This window comes from Sinocyclocheilus anshuiensis, unplaced genomic scaffold (assembly GCF_001515605.1).
Source record: "Sinocyclocheilus anshuiensis isolate Anshui unplaced genomic scaffold, SAMN03320099.WGS_v1.1 scaffold1034, whole genome shotgun sequence".
NCBI classification, from domain to species: Eukaryota; Metazoa; Chordata; class Actinopteri; order Cypriniformes; family Cyprinidae; genus Sinocyclocheilus; species Sinocyclocheilus anshuiensis.
Genome location: NW_015538015.1, coordinates 45,084 through 70,919, shown reverse-complemented (window position 1 = coordinate 70,919; position 25,836 = coordinate 45,084). Strand labels below are relative to the sequence as shown.

At 37.4% G+C, this 25,836-nt stretch overlaps 2 protein-coding genes across 3 annotated transcripts in view; both read left to right on the top strand.

The window, feature by feature from the left end:
* Positions 1-2,109, top strand: part of LOC107678260 (sterile alpha motif domain-containing protein 14-like) — a 20,657-nt gene extending 18,548 nt beyond the window's left edge. For both annotated transcript variants that reach the window (XM_016473471.1, XM_016473480.1), the window contains 2 exons: positions 22-135; positions 1,843-2,109. In XM_016473471.1, the coding sequence (XP_016328957.1) occupies positions 22-135; positions 1,843-2,004 (276 nt within the window). In that variant the 3' untranslated portion in view covers positions 2,005-2,109. The remainder of the gene's footprint in view (positions 1-21; positions 136-1,842) is intronic.
* A 1,591-nt stretch (positions 2,110-3,700) lies between these two features.
* Positions 3,701-25,836, top strand: LOC107678252 (mediator of RNA polymerase II transcription subunit 24-like). The gene is made up of 26 exons (XM_016473462.1): positions 3,701-3,819; positions 4,038-4,184; positions 6,783-6,865; positions 7,172-7,210; positions 7,620-7,693; positions 7,800-8,023; positions 12,740-12,851; positions 13,394-13,544; positions 13,627-13,740; positions 15,206-15,259; positions 15,461-15,543; positions 15,756-15,842; positions 16,320-16,431; positions 16,881-17,023; positions 17,139-17,176; positions 17,538-17,620; positions 17,793-17,971; positions 19,291-19,390; positions 19,589-19,764; positions 19,951-20,215; positions 20,294-20,475; positions 23,277-23,370; positions 23,529-23,628; positions 24,249-24,329; positions 24,489-24,637; positions 25,251-25,836. Exons 2-26 carry the CDS (start codon positions 4,055-4,057, stop codon positions 25,365-25,367), a joined length of 2,970 nt encoding a protein of 989 aa, XP_016328948.1. The 5' UTR covers positions 3,701-3,819; positions 4,038-4,054; the 3' UTR covers positions 25,368-25,836.

Below are 25,836 nucleotides of genomic sequence, written 5' to 3'. Positions count from 1 at the left end.
ACTCTTTCCGCTTTCTTCAAGGGCTCCAGTACTGATGAGGACTTTGATTCTTCAGTGGGTTTACTGGAAGACTGCAGACCCTGCAAGACTGAGTCATCACAACCCTATCAGACCCTCCCAGAGCATTCAGATGGGGTGAGATAACATAACTTAAACTATATCGTAGAAATTACCCAGTAGGGCTGCACGATAAATCGAAATGGAATCGAAATCGCGTACGGCTCTGTGTAGTAAATGCTGCTCCATCTGAAAGCACGTGATGATGATTTACTGCTGATTACAGAACCGGCTTTACTAACAAAATGCGCATGACAATCGCCTTCGATTAATTGTGCAGCCCTATCCAGTCATGTCTAAATTTGGTCAATCCACTTGAGTTGCACCTTTAGTAGAATAGTTCATCCAGATATAAGGCTTAGCCATGTATATGGTGAATAGTTAATACACATAAATAAGTACACTACTAAAAGTACAAAAGTTTGGAATAATATACTGTATATTTCTTTAAAGTCTCTTACATCTCATACTTAAAGAAGTATTCTTATGAAGACTGCATTTGATCAAAAATACAATCAAAACAGTAATATTGTGAAATATTATTGCAATTTAAAACAACTGTTTTCTATTTTAATACATTTTAAAGAAATTTATTCATGTGATGGCAAAGCTGAATTTTCAGCATCATTACTCCAGTCTTCAGTGTCACATGATCTTTCAGAAATCATTCTAATATGCTGATTTGATTCTCAAGAAACATTTTGAAAACAGTTTATGATACCTAATATTTTTTTCTGGAATTCATGATACCATTTAAAAGTTTGGGCTCAGTAAGATTTAAACAATTATACATTAATACCTTTATTCAGGACACGTTACATTTGATCAAAAGTGACAGTAAAGACATTTATAATGTTACAAATTATTTCCCTTTCAAAGAAATGCTGTTCTTTTGAACTTTCTATTTATCAAAGAATCCTGAAAAAATGCATCACGGTTTCCACAAAAAAAATGTTAAGCATCAAAATCTGTTTTCAACATTGATAATTATAAAAACCACTATTAACATTAGAGACCCAATAATAATTCATATTAATTGAGCCCAAATAAGCATATTAGAATGATTTCTGATGGATCATGTTACACTCAAGACTGGAGTAAACTCAGCTTTGCAATCACAGGAATAAATTACATTTTAAAATATATTAAAACAGAAAACAGTTCTTTTAAACTGTATTTCTGATCAAATAAATGCAGCCTTGATGAGCATAAAATACTTTTTTTCAAAAATATTAAAACATCTTAATTATTCCAAACCTTTGACTTTTAGTGTATTTAAATAAACCTAAGGGTGCAGCTATTTAATGCTAAATCCAAAAAGGGACAGAAAGGTAGGTTGCAGAACTGCTCGCAATAACATCTTAATATACAGGCAGAACATTAATATAGATTTTTCATGAAGTGCCGTTTCAGTCCTCTCAAATGCAGAGAGGAACATTTGGAGATCGATGGCACTGGCACACTGCTATACAGCATAGAGTCGTTCACCTAGAAAGAGAATCATATTATATTGAATTGAAACAGATTCACACTAGCTTAATCATATTAAAGGTGGTTTGTGCTGCATATTCAATTTGTGCTCAGTAAATAAACTGCTGTGCTGTTTGAATATGCTGAAATAAAGCATTTCGTACAGTTGCCTGTTGGTTTGCTTGAGCAGTCTTTCTTCAAACATTACACCTATGACCAACAAAGGTATAGTTTGCTCCTTGTTAAAAAAAACTGTCGCTCTAAACCATTCTGTCTATATTTTTATTTTATTTTTTATTTTTGTATTTTTTCCAGAATGACTGTGACAGCAGTCGTGGCACAGATTTCAGTTTTAAAAAGAAAATGCTTTCTGCTGCTGGTAAAGATAGGACAGAGCGACAGAATGGCGTTCATGGAAAACGGGACAGCGGGAAAAATGGACACAGTGAAGATGGACAAAAATTACTGACCACTTGATGGCGTTTCTGAAAGACTGAAGTACAATACGCTGCAGGTGCCATTATTAATGTCAAACATTGCGTTGGCTTTCACAATGTACTACTGATGGATATAGTAATAAAGATGACTTGCAAAATTTGTTCATTTACATATTTTACTGAAAAAACTGATTCAGGAACATGTGTGCAAGGTGTCTAAAGGTGAAGTGTGTCATTATTGTGTAATTTACTGTACATTAATGAGATTTTGTCAGCATATTTGTCATGAAAACATTCACAAAAGAACAATTCTGACATATTTAGAAAAACAAAATTGAGTTCAAGATGTGCTTGAATAATCTGGATTAGGCCTATGGATAACAACTGGACCATGAAGTTAAAAACGTTTCAAAACCAGGCTCAAGCCAGCTTGATGATAGAATTACACTTGACAAAATGAATGACAAATTAGCATAATAACTCATATTCATCAGAATATGTGGACATTTATATGCCATCCCATGTATCATTAGATCTGTCATTACAGAGAGATTAGTTGAGGGGTGTTCTGGGATGAAGGCTATGGCACGAGGATGACAGCAGTATCTGGAGTGTTGTGGAACTGTAGAATGTCTGTAGAAATCAATGCGATTTTACAGCTTTAGGCAGAACCTGGATGAGCAACAATTTATTCTACCCAACGGGATGCTGCTTCTGAATCTACGGGCTGGCATGTAGCTACTGTAGTACCAAACGAATGAGCCAAAGAGTTATTTTTAGTGAATCAGAATGATTTAGCACGACCAGTGTATCTTAAAAATTATAATTTGTCCATCATCGATCTCCTGTACCTACTCCTCGCCCACTGAGCCATTTCGCATCGGACATCAAGACCAGATAGCAATATCAGAATTCTTCTGAGCCGATTCAGTTGAACTGGTTCACAAAGCGAATGATGCATTCGTGAATGTGAATTCGAATGATCCAATTACAGCGATTAACAACTCACTGATTCAATGGTACGGTCAAAGCAATATTTCAATATTCAATATTTCGACTGTGCTAACTCACAGTAATTCATAATGTCAGATTTAGCTCTACCGTTTTTGTAAGACTGAGACAAGCCCCGACTCTTAAAATGTGTATTTTTTTTTATATATCAAATAGACAAAAGTAACTACTTTTGTACTTTTCCTCAAAGCGTAAAATGAACACTTGTACTTTTACTATAGAGTATGAACCATTTATGGAAAGGAACTGGAATCGTTCAGATAAACCCGAATCGGAACTATTATAGGCCTAACTATTTATTGATGAAGATTATTATTATTATTATTATTATTATAATTAAGAATACAAATAAGAACGACACCATTATATTTTCAAAATAGCATTGGACTTGGAAACCTTTCTTTTTAAGAGTGTGTGGAGTATATGGGGCATTGATTTAATGCTACTTTGATTTATACCATGATACTGAATTAATTACTCAATTATTATGAATTAATTATTACCATAAACACGTATTATGTATTTAAATGAAAGAAAACCGTGGTATTACCATGATGTCGTGTCGAGACATGGTATTACTTATGATGTTACATACGTAATTGTTATAGTGAAAACTATTTCAGCGTTTCTTCTAAATCAAAAGTAAACGCAACACAATCTCCCGTCCAATCAAGAGACGCTACATCAGATCACCCAATCGGATGGATCTATGCTGCAGTAAACAGACACTTTCGGCCAATCAGCGGACGCGATTTTACAGACCAATATGGCGGCGTTGAGGTGTGGGGAATTGTAAATGAACAAAAACATAATTCGTTTACTGCATAAACTGGACTATTTTGTGGTAAGCGGGATTTTAAAAATAAGAAATCATAAATTGGCATTCTATCACATTTTTTACACGTTAACTATATACTGTATACGACAAATATGTGTTATTTTTTTATGAGATGAGATTTTAGATCATGAGTAGAGCTGGTATCTGACGTTCTCCTGTCATACACTGGGATGTGACTTTAAACTTAATTTATACTGTTGATTAATTGATATTTTGATCTATAGTTTAAGAAACAGACAGAATGAAGGTGGTAAATCTGAAGCAGGCTATCCTACAGGCGTGGAAGGAGCGCTGGAGTGATTACCAATGGGCCATTAACATCAAGAAGAACTGTCCTAAAGGAGCCTCATGGGACTACCTCAATCTAGCAGGTCATATCTAAATGTTTCACCTCATATTCATTAAACAAATATTATGCACAACCTAGTTTTAGCCATTTGGGAGCAATTCATTTTGAGGACATACGCACATGATTATGTTTTAAGCTCTGGTGTATTTTAAAGGGGGCATCATGGTCTTTTCTGGTCTAAATGATCACCAAGGCTTTGATTGATTTTTTAAAATTATTTTAAACACCAAGGTACACCAAGGCTTTGATTTATTTGATTAAACATACAGTATAAACAATAATAGTGTGAAATATTATTACAATTTAAATGACTGTTTTCTGTTTTTAAAATATAATTTATTCCTATGGTGGCAAAGCTACATTTTCAGCAGCCATTACTCCAGTCATAAAATTATATATATTTTATAATATATATTTTATATAAGAAATTATCATGATTTCCACAAAAATATTAAGGACCAAAAACTTACTATATATATATATATATATATATATATATATGATGTTTTTACTGTATGATTAATCAAATAAATGCAGCCTTGGTGATCATAAGAGACTTCTTTCAAAAACATTACAAAATCTTAATTATTCCAACCTTTTGAACTGACCAATGATATTATATATTATATATGTATAAACCATACATGTATAATATCATTGGTCAGTTCAAAATGGGTTTAAATTTTAAAAGTCAAAAACTGTATGTATGCATTTTTGTCTTTTACAATCTATGCATCTAGATCCAGAATATTTTTTTTTTTTTTTTATTTTAATTTTTTTTTAGTTTGTTTATTTTTGGAAAGAGAACCTATAAAAGTTGTAAAAGAGACAAAATTCTTAGGACTTAATTTTGATAATAAACAAACTGTCCTTTATTCCTCATATTAAAATGCTGCAAAATAGATGTTTTAAAGCATTGGATGAAAACTGGCTCTCAACTATGCAGTTAAGCTAAAAACTAGCAAAAGTAATCGAGTATATTCAGTCTTCCACCTTCAGTATTTACATCTATTGAAGCTAGACCTAGATATAGCAGTCCTTTTGGAATCCATATAAAATCTAATTTGGAGAACTTGGATATTAATATGAATATCATAACATCAACACACTTGAGCCCTATATCGCCTTGGAATATATATATATAAAAAAAAAAGTTATTATGATGCACATGGCTCAGTATAAAAAAAAAAAAAAAAAGCTAAATCATCTGAATGTTTATCAGGAGGAATTCTCGAATATAAGATGCAGCTTACCATCTCATGTACCAGTGTACACAGATGGATCAAAGTCAGATGGACATGTATCTGCCGCAGTAGTGATTGGGTCAAAACGTTTTGGCAAGAGCATCCCTCCACAAAGTTTAACAGCTGAAGCTTATGCATTACTGTTAGCTCAAGAACAAATAGAAAAGGAACAGCAATGTCATTTCTTAATTTGCACAGATTCTATGTCCTGCCTACAAGCACTTGAGTCTTTGAAAACTGAACACCCTACAATTATTAGTATACTAGAAAAAGTTGACTTTTTAAATAAACAAGATTTCAACATTATTTTTTGTTGGATACCCGGCCATATGGGATTGGTCGGCAATGAAAAAGCAGATAAAGTGGCTAAGGAAGCTCTTCAGTTGGAAATAACAGAATGTAATATTACAGTATCTGATGTAAAACCTTTATTGAATCTGTACATTAATAATAAATGGCAAATGGAATAGAATAAATGCATATACAACAAACTATATGAGGTGAATCCAGTAGAAAATGAAAGAAGTAATTACTGTTTTGAAAATAGATGTGACCAGGTTGTATATTCAAGATGCTGAATTGGACATTCAAGACTCACTCATTCATATTTATTGAAATGAGAAGAGAAACCAGTATGTGACTTGCGTAAGAATCTTTTTGAGTGTTAAACATATTTCAATAGAATGTCCAATTTAAAATGATATTAGACAATGATATTATTCAGAAAATATACTAAAAGACATATTTTAAAAAGTCTCTCCTCGAAGAATTTTAGAATTTTTATCACTGATTAAACTGAAAGACTGCATGTGATTTTTATCAGTACTATTGTTGTTCCTTGTATGTTTTTGTATAATGATTGTTCCTTAAGAAAATGTTATATTATTATAAATGATGTATTGAAATGATATTGTTAATGTTGCCATGAATATAGCAATTGTTGCTGATATGGCGTTAAAACATAATAAATAAATAACATAAAATAAATCAATATTGATTTGATTTAGTTAATAGAAGTTAGGCCTAATTGATAAATAAAATCTATGACATTATTTTTGAAAGCATCCTCACTTTACGGCATTTTTTTCATGTTGATCTTGGTGTAATAATCACTGGATTCTTACAATTAATGGCAATAGGAATGTTTGGAAATGTTAACTGATATTTCCTTCTGACACAGATATAAATAATATGAACTGCCAGGGGTTCAGTAATAGCCAATAGAAGAAAAAAAAATGTGTACAATATGGTATCCACAATATGGTCTTTGCTATCCAAAACCCTGTCAGAAAACCTGCAGCCCTCCAGAGTCGCTGTGTTAGATAACACTCTGTTGTGTAGTTGTTAAGATGTGATTACTGTTTCTCCTGATACAGAAGCTCTTCTGGAGCAGGCTATGATTGGCCCATCACCCAACCCTCTGATCCTGTCCTACCTGAAGTATGCCATCAGTTCACAGGTGAAAAGATAAGTCATATCAGTAGCCCAATAAAAGCTTTTTTTATTTGGCATGTTGATTGTTACGAAATACTTACTTGACTTATCATAGCTTGTTATTTGCCACATTTGCTCAAAGAATAAATGCTCACAAAAGTCTTGCTCACAAAACATGCTGTTTGCTAACAGCAAATTTCTACAACAACACCAGGAACTGTAAACTTGTACATCACTACACCACTAGGTGTCAGTGTGTATATATACTATTGGTCCAGCACAACTTCTTGACTTGTTTTTGATGACATGATTTTCTCTCTGCCACCTGTAGATGGTGTCATATTCTAGTGTGCTGACTGCTATCAGCAAGGTATGTTTTTTTTTTCTATTTGGCATGTTGATTGTTACGAAATACTTACTTGACTTATCATAGCTTGTTATTTGCCACATTTGCTCAAAGAATAAATGCTCACAAAAGTCTTGCTCACAAAACATGCTGTTTGCTAACAGCAAATTTCTACAACAACACCAGGAACTGTAAACTTGTACATCACTACACCACTAGGTGTCAGTGTGTATATATACTATTGGTCCAGCACAACTTCTGGACTTGTTTTTGATGACATGATTTTCTCTCTGCCACCTGTAGATGGTGTCATATTCTAGTGTGCTGACTGCAATCAGCAAGGTATGTTTTTTTTTTCTTTTTTTTTTAATTTAAACAATTTTCACTCAATTTAATTTTAATAACCAGACTATGTTCATTTGTTCACCCACAGTTTGATGACTTTTCACGGGAATTATGTATCAAATCATTACTTGAGATTATGGATATGTTCTCAAACCGACTCAGGTATCCATCTGTCAATCAGTTGCATCTCTCCATGCAAAAGTCAGTGAGATGCAGTTTTTCTAGGATGCAGGTAATATGTTTTCTCTCTTGTTTTTTCCACCTGAAGCTGCCACGGAAAGGCGGAAGAGTGTATCGGGCTGTGCCGTGCCATGCTGTGTACCATGGTTTGGCTATTGCAGGGCTGTGCGTGGTACTGTGAGAGACTGCAGGAGTCCGGCGCTCTGCCTGTGTTAGAAAACAGTCTGAGAGCCTGCCTTGGGCGCATGACCAATCTGTTACACAGCACCAAGAACAGAGCCCTAGTGCACATCGCACGCCTGGAGGAACAAGGTGTGTGTGTATTTACTAAGGATTTACAATAATAATTATCTTTATGACATATTTACAAAGGTTCTGTTGCTTTTATATAATTAAGCAACATTGTACATAATATTAATTCACCTTATTTGGTGCTTTTTCATTCATGAACGTATCTATCAAATAGTGTAGGCTGTAGCAGTGGTTCACAATCTTTTTTGTCAGCCAAACCCCTTAGATGGGAAATATTTACTTAAAAGTATTCCCTTAGATTTCAAATTAATATTTAAATAATTTAACAACACATTCACGTTTGCAGTTCTCTGATGTTGGTTAATGGTCACATGATATGCTAGTAAATAGATAAAATATTTTGATATTTTTTTAGTAAGTGTTTTATTTGTAGCTGGATTTTAAAAGTAGACACACAATACTTTTTATTTTGGTATTGTCTCAGGAACCCAATCTAATTGAATAATAATAACAATAATTTTAATAATAAATAAGCTGCAAGCAGCAATACAGGGCGGGATGGGGATGGGGATTTCATCGCAACATATAGACCTGGCCTACAGAAAAGAACATTTATGTTTAATCTATCTAATATTGTGTTGGTCATACTATACAATGATTTATAGCTTGTCTTTGTTGAATAATACAGAACATAAAGAGCTTGAAAAAATAATTGCATATTAAATCGCAATATTGGTAAAAAAAATCTTTAAAAATTATGATTCCAAAATCGTTCAGCCCTAATTCTGATGATGATACGTGTCAATTTTTGTGAAGATATGTCAAATTGTTTAAAAGATATTGCAATTTATGACACAATTATGACAAAATTCAAAATGGCGGCGTCAAAATTGCGACGTTATGTAGCGCAAGCCACGCTCCCAAAGTCCATACGAGCGGCACCATAGGGACAGTTGACGTACCCGCAGTGGTGCAGCGATGGAGAGTTGTGCTAGGTGGCCCAGAAGGCATCGCGTTCTGAGTCATCACAGCAAGACTCCCCGTGTCTCCAGGGTGGCTGGCCAGAGACGCGTGGAGAGGCGTTGTGTCAAGAGAGGCCATCTCTTAGCCACTGGCGATAGGGGACATTGTGGGTGAGAGTGAGGAAGTGGTGCGTCTCTCACTGTCAACCCATGAGCCTTGCAACCCAGAGGAAAAGGAAACTGCTCTTTCTTTGACAATGTGGTTACCGCTGGCCATCGAGCCAATGGCGGAACAGAAAGAAAAAGATTCTACGCCCGGCCCTCCTCCTGAAGAGCAGTCTCCCACATCTCCGGGTTGCCCGTGTCAGGGCCGCTTCGTCATCTTCCTGGAGGATTTAGCGGCCGGATGCGACACGGGGGGCACCGCTCTCCTGCGTGGGTCTTGACACGCTGGCCTCAATGATGTCTCAGCGTGGAGCGGAGCCGGTGTGGAGGATGCAGGAGGGCGCCCACGGCGACGAGCAGGCTGAGACACGGCCCGCGACGGAACGGTGGCAGCTGGAGGATCAAATCGGGGCAAGATGTGCTGTATGGCCTCAGTCTGCTGTTGCACTGCCGAGAACTGCTGGGCACAGCCCTCGACAGTGTCGCCACACAGGCCAGCCTGGGAGATGGGAGCGTAAAGAAAGCGCACTTTGTCAACGTCTCTCTCACGACCAGGCTGAGCCAGAGATGGCGCTCCTGGACCACCAGAGTGGACATCGCCTTCCCGAGGGACCGCGTCGTGACTTTCGTTGCCCGGAGGGCGATGTCAGTTGCCATGCGCAGCTCCTGCAACAACCTCGGGTTGGTACCACCCTCGTGCATTTGTTAAGGCCTTGGCTTGGTGAACTTGCAGGATAGCCATGGCATGCTGGGCAAAGGCGGCTTGGCCCGTAACACTATAAGCTTTGGCAGCAAGAGCTGCCGGACAGCTTACAGGCTTTGGATGGGAGACGCGGACAATTCCTCTAAGTGGCAGCGTTTTGCGGGCACAGGTGCACTGCAACCGCTCTCTCCACCAAGGGAATGTCGACACACACCCTAGCCGCCCCGCCATCATGGGTAGTGAGGACTGAGGAAGGAGAAGAGCAGTTTCTGGCCGTAAAAGGGGCCGTCCACGACTACGTCACTTCCTCATGCACCTCCGGGAAGAAAGGAACCAGAGTAGAACGTGGTTGTGAGCTGCGCTTCGCACCAAGAAACCAATCGTCCAGCTGCAAGCGCTCAGGGCTGGGTGGTGTATTAACCTCAAGCCTGATGCTCACAGCTGCCCGGGCAAGCATGGCCGTCAACTCTGGGTCCGATTCGGCAGTGGCGACAACACCCGAGGGGGGCAGCCCCACCGAATCTTCATCCTCAGAGGACAATAGCCCATCCCCCGATGCTGCAATCGACATCTGATCCCCCGGTGGCACACCGAATGAAATGCTGGGACCGCTATAAGACATCCCAGCAGAATCACTCAGCAGCCGCACAGGACAAGCGCTGCGGAAGGAATGAGAGGTCCGTGGGGCGTGGCCCGGTGGAAAAGCTCACTGTCACCCTCAAATCTCCCAGAGCACTAGCCGGCGGTCCTCTGCTCGTGGCAGAGAAACCGAGATGGGTAGTGACAGAGGGGTCTGCTCCTTTCCCTTTAAGAACAGAGAGACGCGATCGCAGCGTTGCTGTGGTCATGCACTCGCAGTGTGGGCATGAACCATCCACGAACGTGTCTTCAGCGTGCTGAATGCCCAGACACGGAAGACATGCTCTTTTAGGAAATCTGCTCTTTTAGTTGAAACGCCAGAGGAATCGCTGAAAGGGACACCGCTGTTCGCGCCATACCAGCAACCAGAGCAGCTTCCCAACACACAGCAGATGAATGGCTTTGTGGAGTATAACAGCTTTTCATACAACCACTTGTCTCCGAAGCAAAAATCTAATGAGTGGACGTGCACTGTCGCCTTATAAACAGGTGTGCATGGGGAGTGGCTCAGCGTGCAAAATCTACTAGCCAATTTTCATTGGCGTTTTCTCTTAAACTCAGAAATGATTGGGCTCCCAAGTTAGACCCCTAATGTCGTCACGACATAACTCGTAGTGACCGACAGATAGGGAACTGATACAATAGGTACCTTAGCAACTTCGGTGCTTGGCCCCTAATAAATATAGGCAATTACTGTTTTCAATTACAATTTTACTGTAAAATAAAAATTAATTTGATAATTCTGATAATAGTTTTAGACTGCAAGCTGCAATACTAATATTTATGTCTTAAACTCTTTACTTTCAAGCTTTCAAACCCTTAAGCTTTTAACTATTCAAATCCTCGCTTTTTAGAGTTTTTATTTTGGTGGAGTACTACTGAAATGCTGTAATCTTCTGCCCACAAAAATGTTTGGATATTATGCAAATGGCAAGTCGTGGCCTAATGGTTAGAGTCAGACTTGTAACCTGAAGGTTGCGGGTTCGAGTCTCAGGTCCGGCAGGAATTGTCTGTGGGGTGGAGTGAATAACCAGCACCCTCTTCCACTCTCAATACCACGACTGAGGTGAGACCCTTGAGCAAGGCACCGAACCCCCAACTGCTCGTGTGTTCAGTACAGTGTGTGTGCACTTGGATGGGTTAAATGCAGAGCACAAATTTCGAGTATGGGTTACCATACTTGGCTACACATCACTTCACTCACTCACTCACTCACTCACTCAAATATCTAAATTGAACCTAGAGCACATTGTTTTCCTAAATGCATGTTAAACTGTACATGCAAAGATGTATTTACTGTGAACTAAGAAGCTCTCAGAACCTGAATAGACCAGATAACGAATTGCTTGTGTGAATACAGTGCCATGCTTTGCTTTGAAACACAGCACATTACTTTTATTTAATTAAATTGGAGCCTTTGATTTGATAATCAGTAATAACTGATTGATTGATTTTCGTCAATGCTCTGAAAAATGTTCGGAATGTAAATTAATGTTCCACTTTCATTTAATGTTGACGCATTTTCCAAGCACGAGTAATAACAAAAACATTTCTTACATCTAAAACCGCTAGTACAATAACATTATGTATTTAATGTAGTATTTATTCAAATCAAGTATAACTCTTACCAAATTAGTGTTTTTAAGCAGTTTTGTATGTATTTTCTTTAATGTAAAACTTTAACCACTAATGTCACTGTTGGACAATTTCACTCTAGAAAAATGAATAATTTATATACCGTTTAATCTCAAATTTCACAATATTTGCTTTTATTTTTGTACTGTGGTTTTGTCATCCAATTTTTGAGGCACTCTTGCCCACTCTGTCACTTGCAACATGATGAGGCCATGTGACACTGCAGCGTACTGCTGTTTATTGCATAATGCCTGCAGTTTTTTCACTTACTATTAAAAGAAAATTGTTTCTACATCACAGGACTCCGTAAGTAGTCATCTAGTATTCCATTCCCAAAATAACCTTTTAATGGCCGGAATCAGCTTATTAATCAGCGTGACTCACAATGAATGAGAATCAGTGTGACAATCAGTGAGGACTCTTGACTAATTTTCACAAATCATTTCTTTTAAACACTCTCTTTCAGGAATCAAATTGCTAATTTGTTTGCATCACCAATCAGATGTTTTTGTAGACTTAAACATAACATTTACCCACATAAATGTATTGTTTATTGAATGACTATGTAATATATAAAAAACATTGTATCATTATAATAATCTAATAAATAATAATAAATATAATAATCATTATATCCCATTTAAACTTCCATGTCTTCTCTTGTCTCATAAGCATCCTGGACCAATGTAGAGCAAGCTATGCTCAAGCTGTCAGAAAATCTCAATGCTGTGACCAATCAGACGCTGAAGGAGGATCTTGAGGAGTGCGTTTCATTGGTCAAGAGGTGAGAATCCAGAAAGAACTCAGACTCACTGTTTGAGGTGCAGTTATGTTAGAGCTGGACAATAAATTGATTACTCACGAAGATGTTGACTGACAATAATAAAATTAAGCAACATCACAGTGATTTTAATGCAGTTTGGCCATTAAGTCAATCAGCTAGTTTCACAATGCTTATGACTCACTAGGAAGCATATTCCCACTTTATGGCCTGGTTTCACAGACAGGGCCTAGGTTAAGCCAGGATTAGTCCATAGTTCAATTAGGACATTTAAGTATCTTTTATAAATGTGAATATAACATTACATGAAGAGAATTTTAACCCTGAATCCACTTTACAGTATTCATCTAAAGCAAAATTGCTCTTGTATACTATTTCTACTTGTTACTCACCATGAAAATAGCCAAGGAACCAATCAATAAATCGATAGTTTGTAAATGATTTAAGTGTTAAAAACTACATGATTTAAAAGCAAAATTAAATGATTTGTTTGTGATACTCCTTGTGTTTGTTTTTTATAGTATTTATTCTTTGTGTTTTCATAGCATTCCTCAGATGTTGTCTCTTCAGAGTGATCCACCGGTCCACACCTTGTTTCCTTCAGTCCATGCCTTCATCATGCTGGAGGGAACCATGAACCTCACTGGAGAGACACAGCCATTAGTAGAGCAGCTCATGATGATCAAGAGGATGCAGGTGACTCCAGACACAAGTGTTCATAGTTGAGATGAAGTGGTGTATGTGTTTTCCGATGTGTTTTTGTGATCTCTCTCTGTAGCGTATTCCAGCTCCACTGTTTGTGCTGGAGATCTGGAAGGCCTGTTTTACTGGACTCATTGAATCTCCAGAGGGGAACGAGGAGCTGAAATGGACAGCTTTCACTTTTCTAAAGGTGTATTTGAGTCACCAATCACTCTTGAACTTTGGATTGTAATATTGATTGTTAAAAGAAGCCACTTATAGGGATAGTTTACCTAAAAATAAAAATTCTGTCGTGATTTATTTTCCTTCATGCTGTTCCACACCTGAGGCCAGATTCACAAAACGTTCTTAAGAATAAGATCATTTTCTGTTTCTTTTCTTTTGGAAATTTGAAAAAAAATTGCATTCCTGAAAAGAATGTTATTAGAAGTCATCACAAATATCTTCTTAACGCATTCAGCACATATCATTAGGATGCATTAACTCTAGCAGCGCGTGACAGAAATAAAGGATGCATTTTTTTGTGATCTCTCTCTGTAGCGTATTCCAGCTCCACTGTTTGTGCTGGAGATCTGGAAGGCCTGTTTTACTGGACTCATTGAATCTCCAGAGGGGAACGAGGAGCTGAAATGGACAGCTTTCACTTTTCTAAAGGTGTATTTGAGTCACCAATCACTCTTGAACTTTGGATTGTAATATTGATTGTTAAAAGAAGCCACTTATAGGGATAGTTTACCTAAAAATAAAAATTCTGTCGTGATTTATTTTCCTTCATGCTGTTCCACACCTGAGGCCAGATTCACAAAACGTTCTTAAGAATAAGAATAAGATCATTTTCTGTTTCTTTTCTTTTGGAAATTTGAAAAAAAATTGCATTCCTGAAAAGAATGTTCTTAGAAGTCATCACAAATATCTTCTTAACGCATTCAGCACATATCATTAGGATGCATTAACTCTAGCAGCACGTGACAGAAATAAAGGATGCATTTACTCTATGGAGAGCGCAGGAAAGACAGAGCTCCATCTTGAGACAGACTCTTTAAAAATAACAATTTAAAATACTTTGAAAATATGTTAATATGGATGCTGAGTACTAAACTCGAGCCAAGTCAGTTGCAACAAAAACTGTTAAAAGTTAATCAGTGTGTCTTCGGCAAGAGAGTCAGATAACACCACAGCTTTTGTACTTAAGAAAATAATTCACTTTAACAAACATAATTACTTTTAAGACTTTTAACTTAAAATTGATCGTGATAAATGTCTTTCTTAAGAGTTTTTCATCTTGAATCGGGCTCCTGCATGACTGACAAGTGAGGTTTTTTTTTTTTTGGTGCTTTTATTTGTCCTCGTTGAAGCGTGGCAGCATCTGTGTGCATTTGTTGTCATTGTATGGAAAAAGCAGCATCAACTTCTCCTTCTTTGTTTGGAAAAAACATGAGTTGAGCAAATTATGACAGAATTTTCTCAGAATTTTCTTCTTTTTTTTTTTTTTTTGTCAACTATCAGTTTAATAGAAGAGCAAGGCTCCTTATCATTATTATTGTGTTTTTGTTCTAGACATTATTTTTGCCTGTTTGTAGTTCGCATAGAGTCAAGATGTTGTTTATGGAGTAAAAACATTTAATCATTGTTTTATTTCCACATTGCATTTTCAGATTCCTCAGGTTTTACTAAGGCTGAAGAAGTACCCACAAGGGGAAAAGACACAGGTACCATTATTTGACTGTTTACCTCACCTGTACCTACAGGGTGTGAACTCTTGGTTCCAGCTCCAACTTTTGGTTCCAGTTCCAATTTGCGTCGCTCATAACACCTGACACCTCAAATGCCTGCCATCAAAATTTGTCATTCCACATCGTCCAAAATGTTAATTACTCCATCTAACCTGTCCATGTTTGTATATTTGTCAGGATTTTATGGAGGATATGAATGTGGCATTTGAATATCTTCTGAATCTCACTCCACTACTAGATAAAGCCGACCAGAGATGCAAGTATGTCAACACCACCTGTATTAATTATGATTAGCAATGTGCTGAACCACAGAAAGCTAGACTAATGATTTTTATGGGCATAAACTTTTTATTGAAAATATCTGACAGTGCGTTCAAGGTATTTATCAATACCATGGTGTTCGCTCAACTGGTAGAGCATGTTATAACACTGTTGTTGTTCTTTGTGTGTGTGTGTGTGTGTGTGTGTGTAGCTGTGACTGCTTGAGTCTGTTACTGCAGGAGTGTAATAAACTGGGCCTGCTGTCTGAGGCAAACACCGCCAGTCTTACTGCAAAACGGTATGGTCAGAATGTTTTATCCTTTTTTAAAAAAATTTTTATGTTTTATTTTAAAATGTGACAACATGCACATGAAAGAAAAGACTTGTTTTGGGGGCAGTCATGGCCTAATGATTAGAGAGTTGTGGTTGTGGGTGCGAGTCTCTGTACCGGAACGGATTGTAGGTGGGGGGAGTAAATGACCTTCCACCCTCAATACCACGTCTGAGGTGAGACCCTTGAGCAAGGCACTGAAACCCCTACTGCTTCCTGGGCACCACAGCAAAAATGGCTGCCCACTGCTCCTGGTGTGTGTGTGTTCACTTCTCAGTGCTGTGTGTGTGTACTTGGATGGGTTAAATGCAGAGCACAAATTCCGAGTATGGGACACCATACTTGGCTACACGTCACGTCACATTCACTTTTGTTTATTGTCTTTTTCTTTGCTTATTTTTCTTGTTTATTTATCTCTCTGTTCCATGGTTTTTTTTTTCCCAGGAGTGAGGACAGAGAGCATGCGCCCCGACTAAGGACAGCAGAGAACGCAAATATTCAGCCGAACCCAGGCCTCATCCTTAGAGCCGAACCAACCGTCACCAACATTCTTAAGGTTCTCAGCTGGTTTTATATTATTTTTAGGGCTGTCAATTTAACACATTAATTTCATTAAGTAGTTATGGAAAAAATAATGTGTTGAAATAATTAACACATTTAATGCACCTGACCATCCCAGACCTATGTAGGTAATAGAATATAGAATGCCGTGAGAATGTCCTTAAAATTCAAATTATTGGGGCGAAAAAAAAAAAACACCTTGTGTGAGTTTTTTTCTCATATTTAGGTCATATGATATAGTTAAGCAATATCACACGAGCAAAGATGCAATATCACATGAGTGCATGAGTTGTTATATTTTAGACACAATATTGTCCGTTTTTGCCCGATTTTGCCTACAAAAATATTACCTATAAAGCCACAGCAGAACTGTTGTGCATCTTGCAACACACAGCAGTGTTTCATTTCTGAATGAATAGGTTTTCTTCCTTTCTGTTTGTCTAGACAGTGGATGCGGATCATTCTAAGTCTCCTGAGGGACTGCTGGGAGTTTTGGGTCACATGCTCTCAGGAAAGAGTCTTGATTTGCTACTGGCTGCTGCGGCAGCGACTGGAAAACTCAAGTCTTTTGCTCGCAAATTCATCAAGTAAGACAATATTAAAGAGAATGGATACACTGCATCAGGATCAGCTTATATATTTAAACCAAATAAATACATGAACAGAGTGTCTAGGAGATTGATATCTGCTGTTCTCTTCCAGGCTGAATGAGTTTCCAAAACACATCAGTGGAGAAGGATGTAAGTCATGTGCTTTATTTTGCTATGATTACATGCAGCCTGTTAATAAATTAATTTATATATGGATGTTAGGCTTATTTGTTAGGCAAGATTAAATTACGGGACATTTCTAATTGTCGTCTTTGTGTATTTTTTTATTTTTTTAATGATAACGGAAAATGAAGTACATTTTGTCCTCAAGTTTGAGGTTTGTTACCACCACAGTAACTGAAGAACACATTTTAAGTATGTACAATTGCTCAAGCATTCACATCTGCAGTGTGAACTTGTTAATTATTTTTAGCTTTAGTGTGTTAGAATGTGTGATCTGATCTGATCTGAGAGCAATTTCACTTGTAACATCTGTGAATGTACTTTCTAGCGAAATCTGCATCAGTGCGAGCTCTGCTGTTTGACATTTCCTTCCTCATGCTGTGTCATGTCGTTCAGACCTATGGGTCAGAGGTCAGTCTCCACACACACATATTAAGTATACAGAGCAAGTGTTTGAGCTGAAGAGCAGATGGATGTCACAAACAGATAAAGTTGTGTAACATTATTGCATAATTCATAATCAAATCCTGCAATGACAGACACTTTACTATATTGATCACATCCATTCACCATATCTGTCCAGGTGATTCTTTCAGACCCCAGCCCATCAAGTGAGACGCCCTTTTTTGAGACATGGTTGCAAACGTGCATGCCAGAGGAAGGGAAGACCCTGAATCCAGACCACCCCTGCTTCAGACCTGAGTCTGGGAAGGTGGAGAGTCTGGTGGCCCTGCTTAATTCTTCCTCTGAGATGAAGCTTGTGTAAGTGCTGCTTCAAATCAGCTACGTCTATCAATTACACCTGTCACATTAACATCTTCATGAAACATTGATTTACAGTATTATAGCACCCACTTTAGTAGTGATGTTAGTAAATTCGGTTAAAGGGGTCATATGATGTGATTTCAAGTTTTCCTTTCTCTTTGGAGTGTTACAAGCTGTTCGTGAATAGATAAGATCCCTGAAGTTGCAAAGACTAAAGTCGCATTAAAGCATGTCAACATATTCTGTTACACCAAATACACAAAATAATGATCTTTAAAAGGCATCATATGACCCCTTTAATTTCTGTGAATCGGTTTATGAATAATTTTTTATTTGTGTCATCACTCAAAAATATTTACAAACGTCCCTCTGTACATCAGCAACTGCATGCAGTCATGTTCGTCAGCAACTGCATGCAATGTAAGATGACATACAGGTCTGGGCCAGTGTGGGGTGCGTTAAATGCATGAATAATTTTAATGCATTGTTTTTTCCATGCTTATTTGCACCAAATTAACTTTAATCAAGGTTAAATCGACAACCCTTGTATTTTTATCAGATAAATATGTAAATTAAGACTTCACTAACAGTTGTGTTGAATTGCACATATTAAATGTATCTGTTTTAAATAAAATAAAATGTAAGTGTCTCCTTGAATAAAATGTCTAGAAAGCTGGAATTTGAGCATTTTTTTGAGCAATTTGACTTGGGGACCTAAACAAAAAAAAAAAAAAAAAACGGGATCCAAAATCCCATACTTACATTGTATGTACTGCATATGATGAAGAATTTGCATATTCAGACCTGGGACAGGGCAATTTTAAGAAAACTTAATGTTTTAATAAATGACGACAACTAGTTCAAATTAATTGTTGAAGTTGTGTTGGGCCAAAAAAAAAAAAAAAAAAAAAAAAACGGGATCCAAAATCCCATACTTACATTGTATGTACTGCATATGATGAAGAATTTGCATATTCAGACCTGGGACAGGGCAATTTTAAGAAAACTTAATGTTTTAATAAATGACGACAACTAGTTCAAATTAATTGTTGAAGTAGAGATTTGTGGGCAGTCAAATCTTAATAAGCTACAGTTTCTAAATTTATGTTTTTGCAGTTTCAATAAATTGGGGAAGCTTTTAGCTGTGAATGTTAGTATGGGTATGTGGTATTTATTACATGAGCCCTCCACACCTTGTGTTTTTGTCTGTTCCAAGTCGACAAATCATTATTTATTTATTTTTTATTTTTTTCCTGTCTTAAGGATCTGTTAGTCAAACGTGTTCTCTCTCTCTCTCTCTCTCTCTTTCCCTCCAGTCAGATGAAATGGCATGAAATATGTCTCAGTACACCAGCAGCTATACTGGAGGTTCTGAATGCCTGGGAGAATGGAGTTTTATCAGTGGAAGCTGTTCAGGTGAGGAGGTTAATGGTGTCCTAAGGTGTCCAATGGTGTCCTAACAAAAAGCATTTTTAAAAGCAATAAGGCACTTATTTTCACAGAGTCATATGACAATTTGAAAAGATCTTAGTTGGAACATATTGTAGGAATACATAGTTACATTTTTTTATGAACTGTAATTAAAGAAGTCTCATTCTCTTTTTGTTTTTGTAGAAAATCACGGATAACATCAAAGGGAAGGTGTGCAGTATGGCCATCTGTGCAGTGGCATGGCTGGTGGCGCATGTTCGGATGCTGGGATTGGATGAGAGAGAAAAACCTCAGACAATGATTCGTCAGCTCATGACTCCCATGTCAGGAGAAAACACTTTGCAGTTCTACCATGAGCGGTAAGGGATCTCTGCACACACCAGGTCACATTCTCACATCATGAGTTGTGAATTGCTAGTTGTTGTCATGATTGGTTGATTGATTGATTGAAAGTAAACTCTGCATATTTTGGTCCTTGAATATTATCCCTGAATATCCCTCAAAGACTGGTATTTTTCCCTCTCTTTCTGTCTCACTATCTTCAGTGTGGTGATCATGAGCTCTATCTTGGAGCACATGTGTGCTGATGTATTTCAGCAGACAGGTCTGTCCCTGCGGCCAGCAGTCGAGGGTCAGGAGCCCATTCCATACCGGGACCTTCTCCCAGCCCGCCAGCCCATCCGCCAGTCTCTGCAGACCCAGTTTAGGGAGGTTCTGGAGAAGGGCTGGGTGGACTCACATGCATTCCATCTCTTTGAGAACCTGCTACATATGGGAGGGGTTTTCTGGTTTACTAACAACCTGGTTAAGGTAAATGCGTCTACTACTAAGGATTATGGGAAAATAACTGTACCTGTTATCAGACTTGGTTGTGTATTCGTGCTGTAGGAGCTCCTGAAAGAGACCCGTAAGGAGTGGGCGTCTCGAGTGGTTGAGTTGCTGTACAGTATCTTCTGCCTGGACACACAGCAGATCACCCTCACCCTGCTGGGTCACATTCTGCCACGTCTCCTCACAGACCCTGCACACTGGCACAGCCTGGCAGACCCACCAGGAAGAGCCCTTGCAAAGTATGAGCTGCAAATAAATTTTTATTTATATATTTATTTTTTAAATTGCATTATGCATTAGAAGCATGGTAAATTAACACACACAGTACACACTTTAGGTACATGTAAAGCGATAACCACAAACAACATTTTTTTTACTTACCATCTTGTCATTCCAAATCCGTGTGACCATTTTTTTCCATACAGTATTAAAGGATACTCAAGGATAACTGAATGTAGGTTACATCCTAGGCCTTAATGCTAAAAGTTGTAGAGAATCTTAATTTGCAGTTTTGTGATTTTTGTATTCGAGTGTAAGCATTTGCTCACACACATTTAATTGTACACAGGATGACTTAAATTATTTTAATTATAATTAATATTATTTTTAATATATTAAGATTATCTAACTTAACTTAAATACTAAAAAATACAATTAAAGTCCGTGTAAAGCAATATTAAATATATGTTCTGAGTTTGTAACCCCACAGAAAAATGTTATTAACCACCCAGCCAAATTTGAATGATAAAAAAACTGCCAAGTAAATAAAAATATATATATAAAAAACAGTATTGTTATAAGGAGTGTCTGGAAGCAATGGCTATTTAGTCACTTTCACTGAAAAAAGAAGGAAGAGCCGGAAACGAAAGTGTTGATTTTATTAACGCAGTCAACTGAGAAAGGGAAGTTAACAGGATTTGATATAGTGAACTCTGCTTTGATAGATACTGTGACAGTACACATTTCCTTGTTTTTTCTACGTACATTACATGTAGGTCAATAAGAACTCACCAACTCAAAGTAACGGAGGTTATCTTTTCTAGGTGACCGTTCCATGAGCAGTTCACTGTCTGCCTCTCAGCTTCACACAGTCAACATGAGAGACCCTCTCAACAGAGTGCTAGGTTTGTGCTGTATGTCTGCTGATCATTTGTATCTGTTCTAAACTTATAGTTAGCCTCTAGCTCACACACGGGCGAGTAAAATCTACGAATTTATTAGCCAATGGCTAACGATAGACATTATTTAGTCACTCAGAGTGAAGATTTAGTCGCATATGCGAGTGATTTACTCGCAATGTAGAGGGTTGCAAGTAAATAAAATAAGGTATCAAAATCTTGAAAAAATAAGCAGTATTCTCTGCTCTCAAATGCTGGGGGCATGTCCGCTGTCTGCGCTGAAACCATGCCCACTCGTGGGATTCACCAATAACAGCGGATTATCAGTGAATCCCAGCTCTCTCTGATGAAAGTTTGTAAAACTATCCTGTGTAAAATGTTTACTGCTGAGGCAGGTGTTGGTGTAGATCCTCAGCTCTCCATCAATGCGGCTTTTCACAAAATTAATCCACCTCTTCTTGATATCATCGTTTTTAGAACATTTAGATAAGGAGACCAAGCTGTTTTAAAAAGTATCGCAACTAGGTAATATAATATGCATTTATGTGATCAAGGCATAGCTAGTTAGCAAACTGTAGGCTGTAACGGTAATGTCAGCAACTTGTGATTGAGTGGGCGAACCACTGATGCTAATGAGCTATAGTTATTCTAGTTTTTAGGGGAGGGGCCATGCTCAGTGGCTCCAGTGCGTCATTGAGACATGATTTCAGGCCCGCCCAAAAAATCCTGAACCCAAAAATAGTGAAAAACTCTTTAACGGTCTAACTCTACAATTCAGTACTACATAGTTCACAGTCTTTGTAACGTGTTTTCAGCAATACATTTATAATGTGTTTAGAAACAATTCTCTGAATTGCCTTTACATGGATTTTAAAACATAAACTGAATCCTATTACTTTTTTTCCCCATTAATAACTTTATTGTTTTGAACAGACAGTTCTTGACATTTTTGGAATCAGAAAATAAATTGTGCTAAATATAGTATCGCAGTTTATTTTTTAATAAAACGTTGGAAAACAAGCAGCTTTGTCATAATTACAGCAGAAAAACAAGATATATCTTAAGTTATATTAGGGGGACCTTTGAATGTTATGTCAGACTATGAGTGGGCCTTTGAGACAGACAGATGAGAACCACTGCTGTGGCATCATGGTGGTGAGCACCACTTAAATTTTCCTCAGAGATTGTAGAATTCTACTTTATAATAACCACAGTGATGCATTAATGCTGTATGATTATTTTGTTCCAGTCTGGTCAAAGGTCATTAGTGTCTTATCTTTCACAATATCCTCCATGACACTGACATCAGTATCCTTCCATAGTTTACCCCATTATTGACACCACGGGAAAATCCACATTGTCATGTACTTGTGTTAATATGGAAAGACAGATGGAGCCTCGCCACATAATTCTTTGCATACTTTGATAATTTTTTTGTTTATGTAGAAAGGATTGATTCATAAATGAATGACACATTTATGTATGAATGAACCACAGTCTTTACACCCATTCCTCTTTTTACTTGCTTTCTTTGATCCACTTCCTCTTTTTTTTTTTCTTTTTGTAGTCTAAGATTCAAACGGACATCCGTTCTGATAGATAGGGAGTTGTCAGGCTTTTCCGTCTTGTCTTCTCTTTCCATTTTTTTTAATTTTTTTATTTAGTTACAGAAGTTTAAATCAACATTTTAAATGAGGTCAAACATACGTACTAGATGTAAGTCTCCCTTCATCTGACAGATTTTCCACCATCTTTAATGCAGAGAGACCAAATCTTAAATGTCTGTTGTCAACGTATCACAGTATACTGGCATCTAGATGTTAACCTCAAAACTAACAGACAGGAAATAAAAACCACAAATGTCTTATTTTAGATAAATAAATGATGATGAAGGTGATGATGATGATGACGATGTGTTATAGGTTGTCAGTGTGGTGTGCTCTCAGTTCTTGCTCATCTCATCATAAGGGTCAAGCATCAGCACGACAACGCAAGAGACAACGTGAGGATATAGAGGTCTGTCACACAGAACTCAGTCATTCTGTGTATTCTCTCACACATTTGCATACTTAAATGTGTCCTGCCCATTAAGAATATAATTCTTACAATTTAAACTCAGCCATGATTCACTTGTGTTATCAGTAATTAATAAACTCTTCTTTTATTGGTTGTAGGATTACACCAGCCTGTTTCCTTTGGACGACACACAGCCATCTAAACTGATGCGTCTGCTCAGCTCCAATGAGGATGAGACTGTCATGTTGTCTAGTCCAGGTCATTTCCTGCCTGCCTCACCTGCCACGAGCTGCACAAATACAATAAGAGCTGCATTTAAATCAGTTTTTAACTTCCCTCTGTATAGGTATTTTTGAATCTATTAGTCAATCTAGAAACTGTCATCCAAAACTGCAAATGCTGCAAAAATCCCTACAAAAATGCAACATAGCTTGGGATTGGTTTGAGCTTCCTGTGGCAGTATCACTCAATATGCAAGCTTACTGTTGTTTAACTAAAAATATAGATTGTTTTTTAGCATTATCAAGGTTAACTATTTGTGGAGGTGTAGATAGAAAATTGAAATAGAGAAATATATATATATATATATATATATATATATATATATATATATATAAAAAACAGTATTGTTATAAGGAGTGTCTGGAAGCAATGGCTATTTAGTCACTTTCACTGAAAAAAGAAGGAAGAGCCGGAAACGAAAGTGTTGATTTTATTAACGCAGTCAACTGAGAAAGGGAAGTTAACAGGATTTGATATAGTGAACTCTGCTTTGATAGATACTGTGACAGTACACATTTCCTTGTTTTTTCTACGTACATTACATGTAGGTCAATAAGAACTCACCAACTCAAAGTAACGGAGGTTATCTTTTCTAGGTGACCGTTCCATGAGCAGTTCACTGTCTGCCTCTCAGCTTCACACAGTCAACATGAGAGACCCTCTCAACAGAGTGCTAGGTTTGTGCTGTATGTCTGCTGATCATTTAGTGCCACTAGATAGATTAATAACATGGTGTTACCATCTGGTACCATCTTTGTTCCACCACCATACTACTTATTTACAAGTCATGCCATTAGAGTCAAAGGAGATTCTTGTCTTTTTTTTTTTCTTTCTAGCAAATTTGTTCCTGTTGATTTCCTCTCTGTTGGGGTCTAAGACAGCAGGCCCTCACACACAGTTTGTTCAGAGCTTTATCGAGGAGTGTGTGGAGTGCTCAGAGCAAGGCAGCCGGGGCAGCATCCTGCAATTTATGCCCTTTACCATGGTGAGGGAATCATCTTCTACTTTATGCATGCACAACACACACACTTATATACATGGAGTTTTCTAGAAGGACTGCACAATTAGATCACGATTTCTTATTCTCTTGATTAAATAAGCATAATCATCTGTGAAATTGGCCCACGGGTTATTCATCCTGAAAACTTTTTTGGTCACACTTTATTTTAAGGCCCAATTCTCGCTATTAACAAACCACTAACTATGACTTTTGCTTGAATAAACTCCTAATTTGGTCCTTATTATTAGTAAGTAAGGTAGTTGTTAAGTTTATGTATTAGGTAGGATTAGGGATGTAGAATATGGTCATGCAGAATAAATGCTTTATAAGTACTAATAAACAGCCAGTGTGTTAATAATAGGCATGTAATAAGCAACTAGTTAATAGTGAGAATTGGTCCCTACACTAATATGTTACCGTGTTGACATTTCCACTATCTTGCATTGATAACAAGCCTTTTAGCATATAATTAAGCAAATAAGATGCAGGGTGGTGTCATTTTTGCAATAATCATGATTATCAGTTTAACCATTATCATGCAGCCCCAAGTTGTAGCATGAAAAGTCTTTCATGAATTACTTTTAATTTGTCTTCACAGATTTCAGAACTGGTGAAGCTTCAGGCGCTGGCAAAACCCAAAACTGTGCTGTCCATCACAGACCTGAGCCTTCCACTGGGCCGGAGAATGGCAGCTAAAGCCATCGCTTCTCTGTAGAGGACATTCACTCCAACCCGCCTCTAAGAAGACGTGGTTTTGGTAGGTGTGTGACAGAGGAAACTGCTTCAACCTCCCTCCCTAGGAGAGAACAGACTTTTTTCCTCATTTACATATGATTCCTGGAACTGCTGGTAGGTTTTGATGTTGCATTCACGTCTGACGTCTCGAGGACAGCTCAGTGTTAGTTCTGATTTGACATACGTGGGCATACCTGTGAACTAAAACTGTAACTGACTGCTCACATTAATTTACCATTTACTTCCATCAATCATAAGTAAACAGAGTAAAATTGTGGTATGATTTTTGGTTTTTCTATATACGTTATCAAAGTTCATCTAGTATTGCCTGTTCACAACTTTTTTGTGTTTTTATAAACAATGCCTGTGATTTGGATTTCCTGCAAAATATGAAACCTCAACATTGTATATTTTTACTAAAATGACAATAAAATGGTAAAACTGTTGTA

Coding starts and splice junctions, on each gene's coding strand:
- LOC107678252 (XM_016473462.1), top strand. CDS start 4,055: ATGAAGGTGGTAAATCTGAAGCAGGCTATCCTACAGGCGTGGAAGGAG. Junction 4,185..6,782: donor GGACTACCTCAATCTAGCAG/GTCATATCTAAA, acceptor CTCCTGATACAG/AAGCTCTTCTGGAGCAGGCT. Junction 24,330..24,488: donor CCCTCTCAACAGAGTGCTAG/GTTTGTGCTGTA, acceptor TTTTCTTTCTAG/CAAATTTGTTCCTGTTGATT.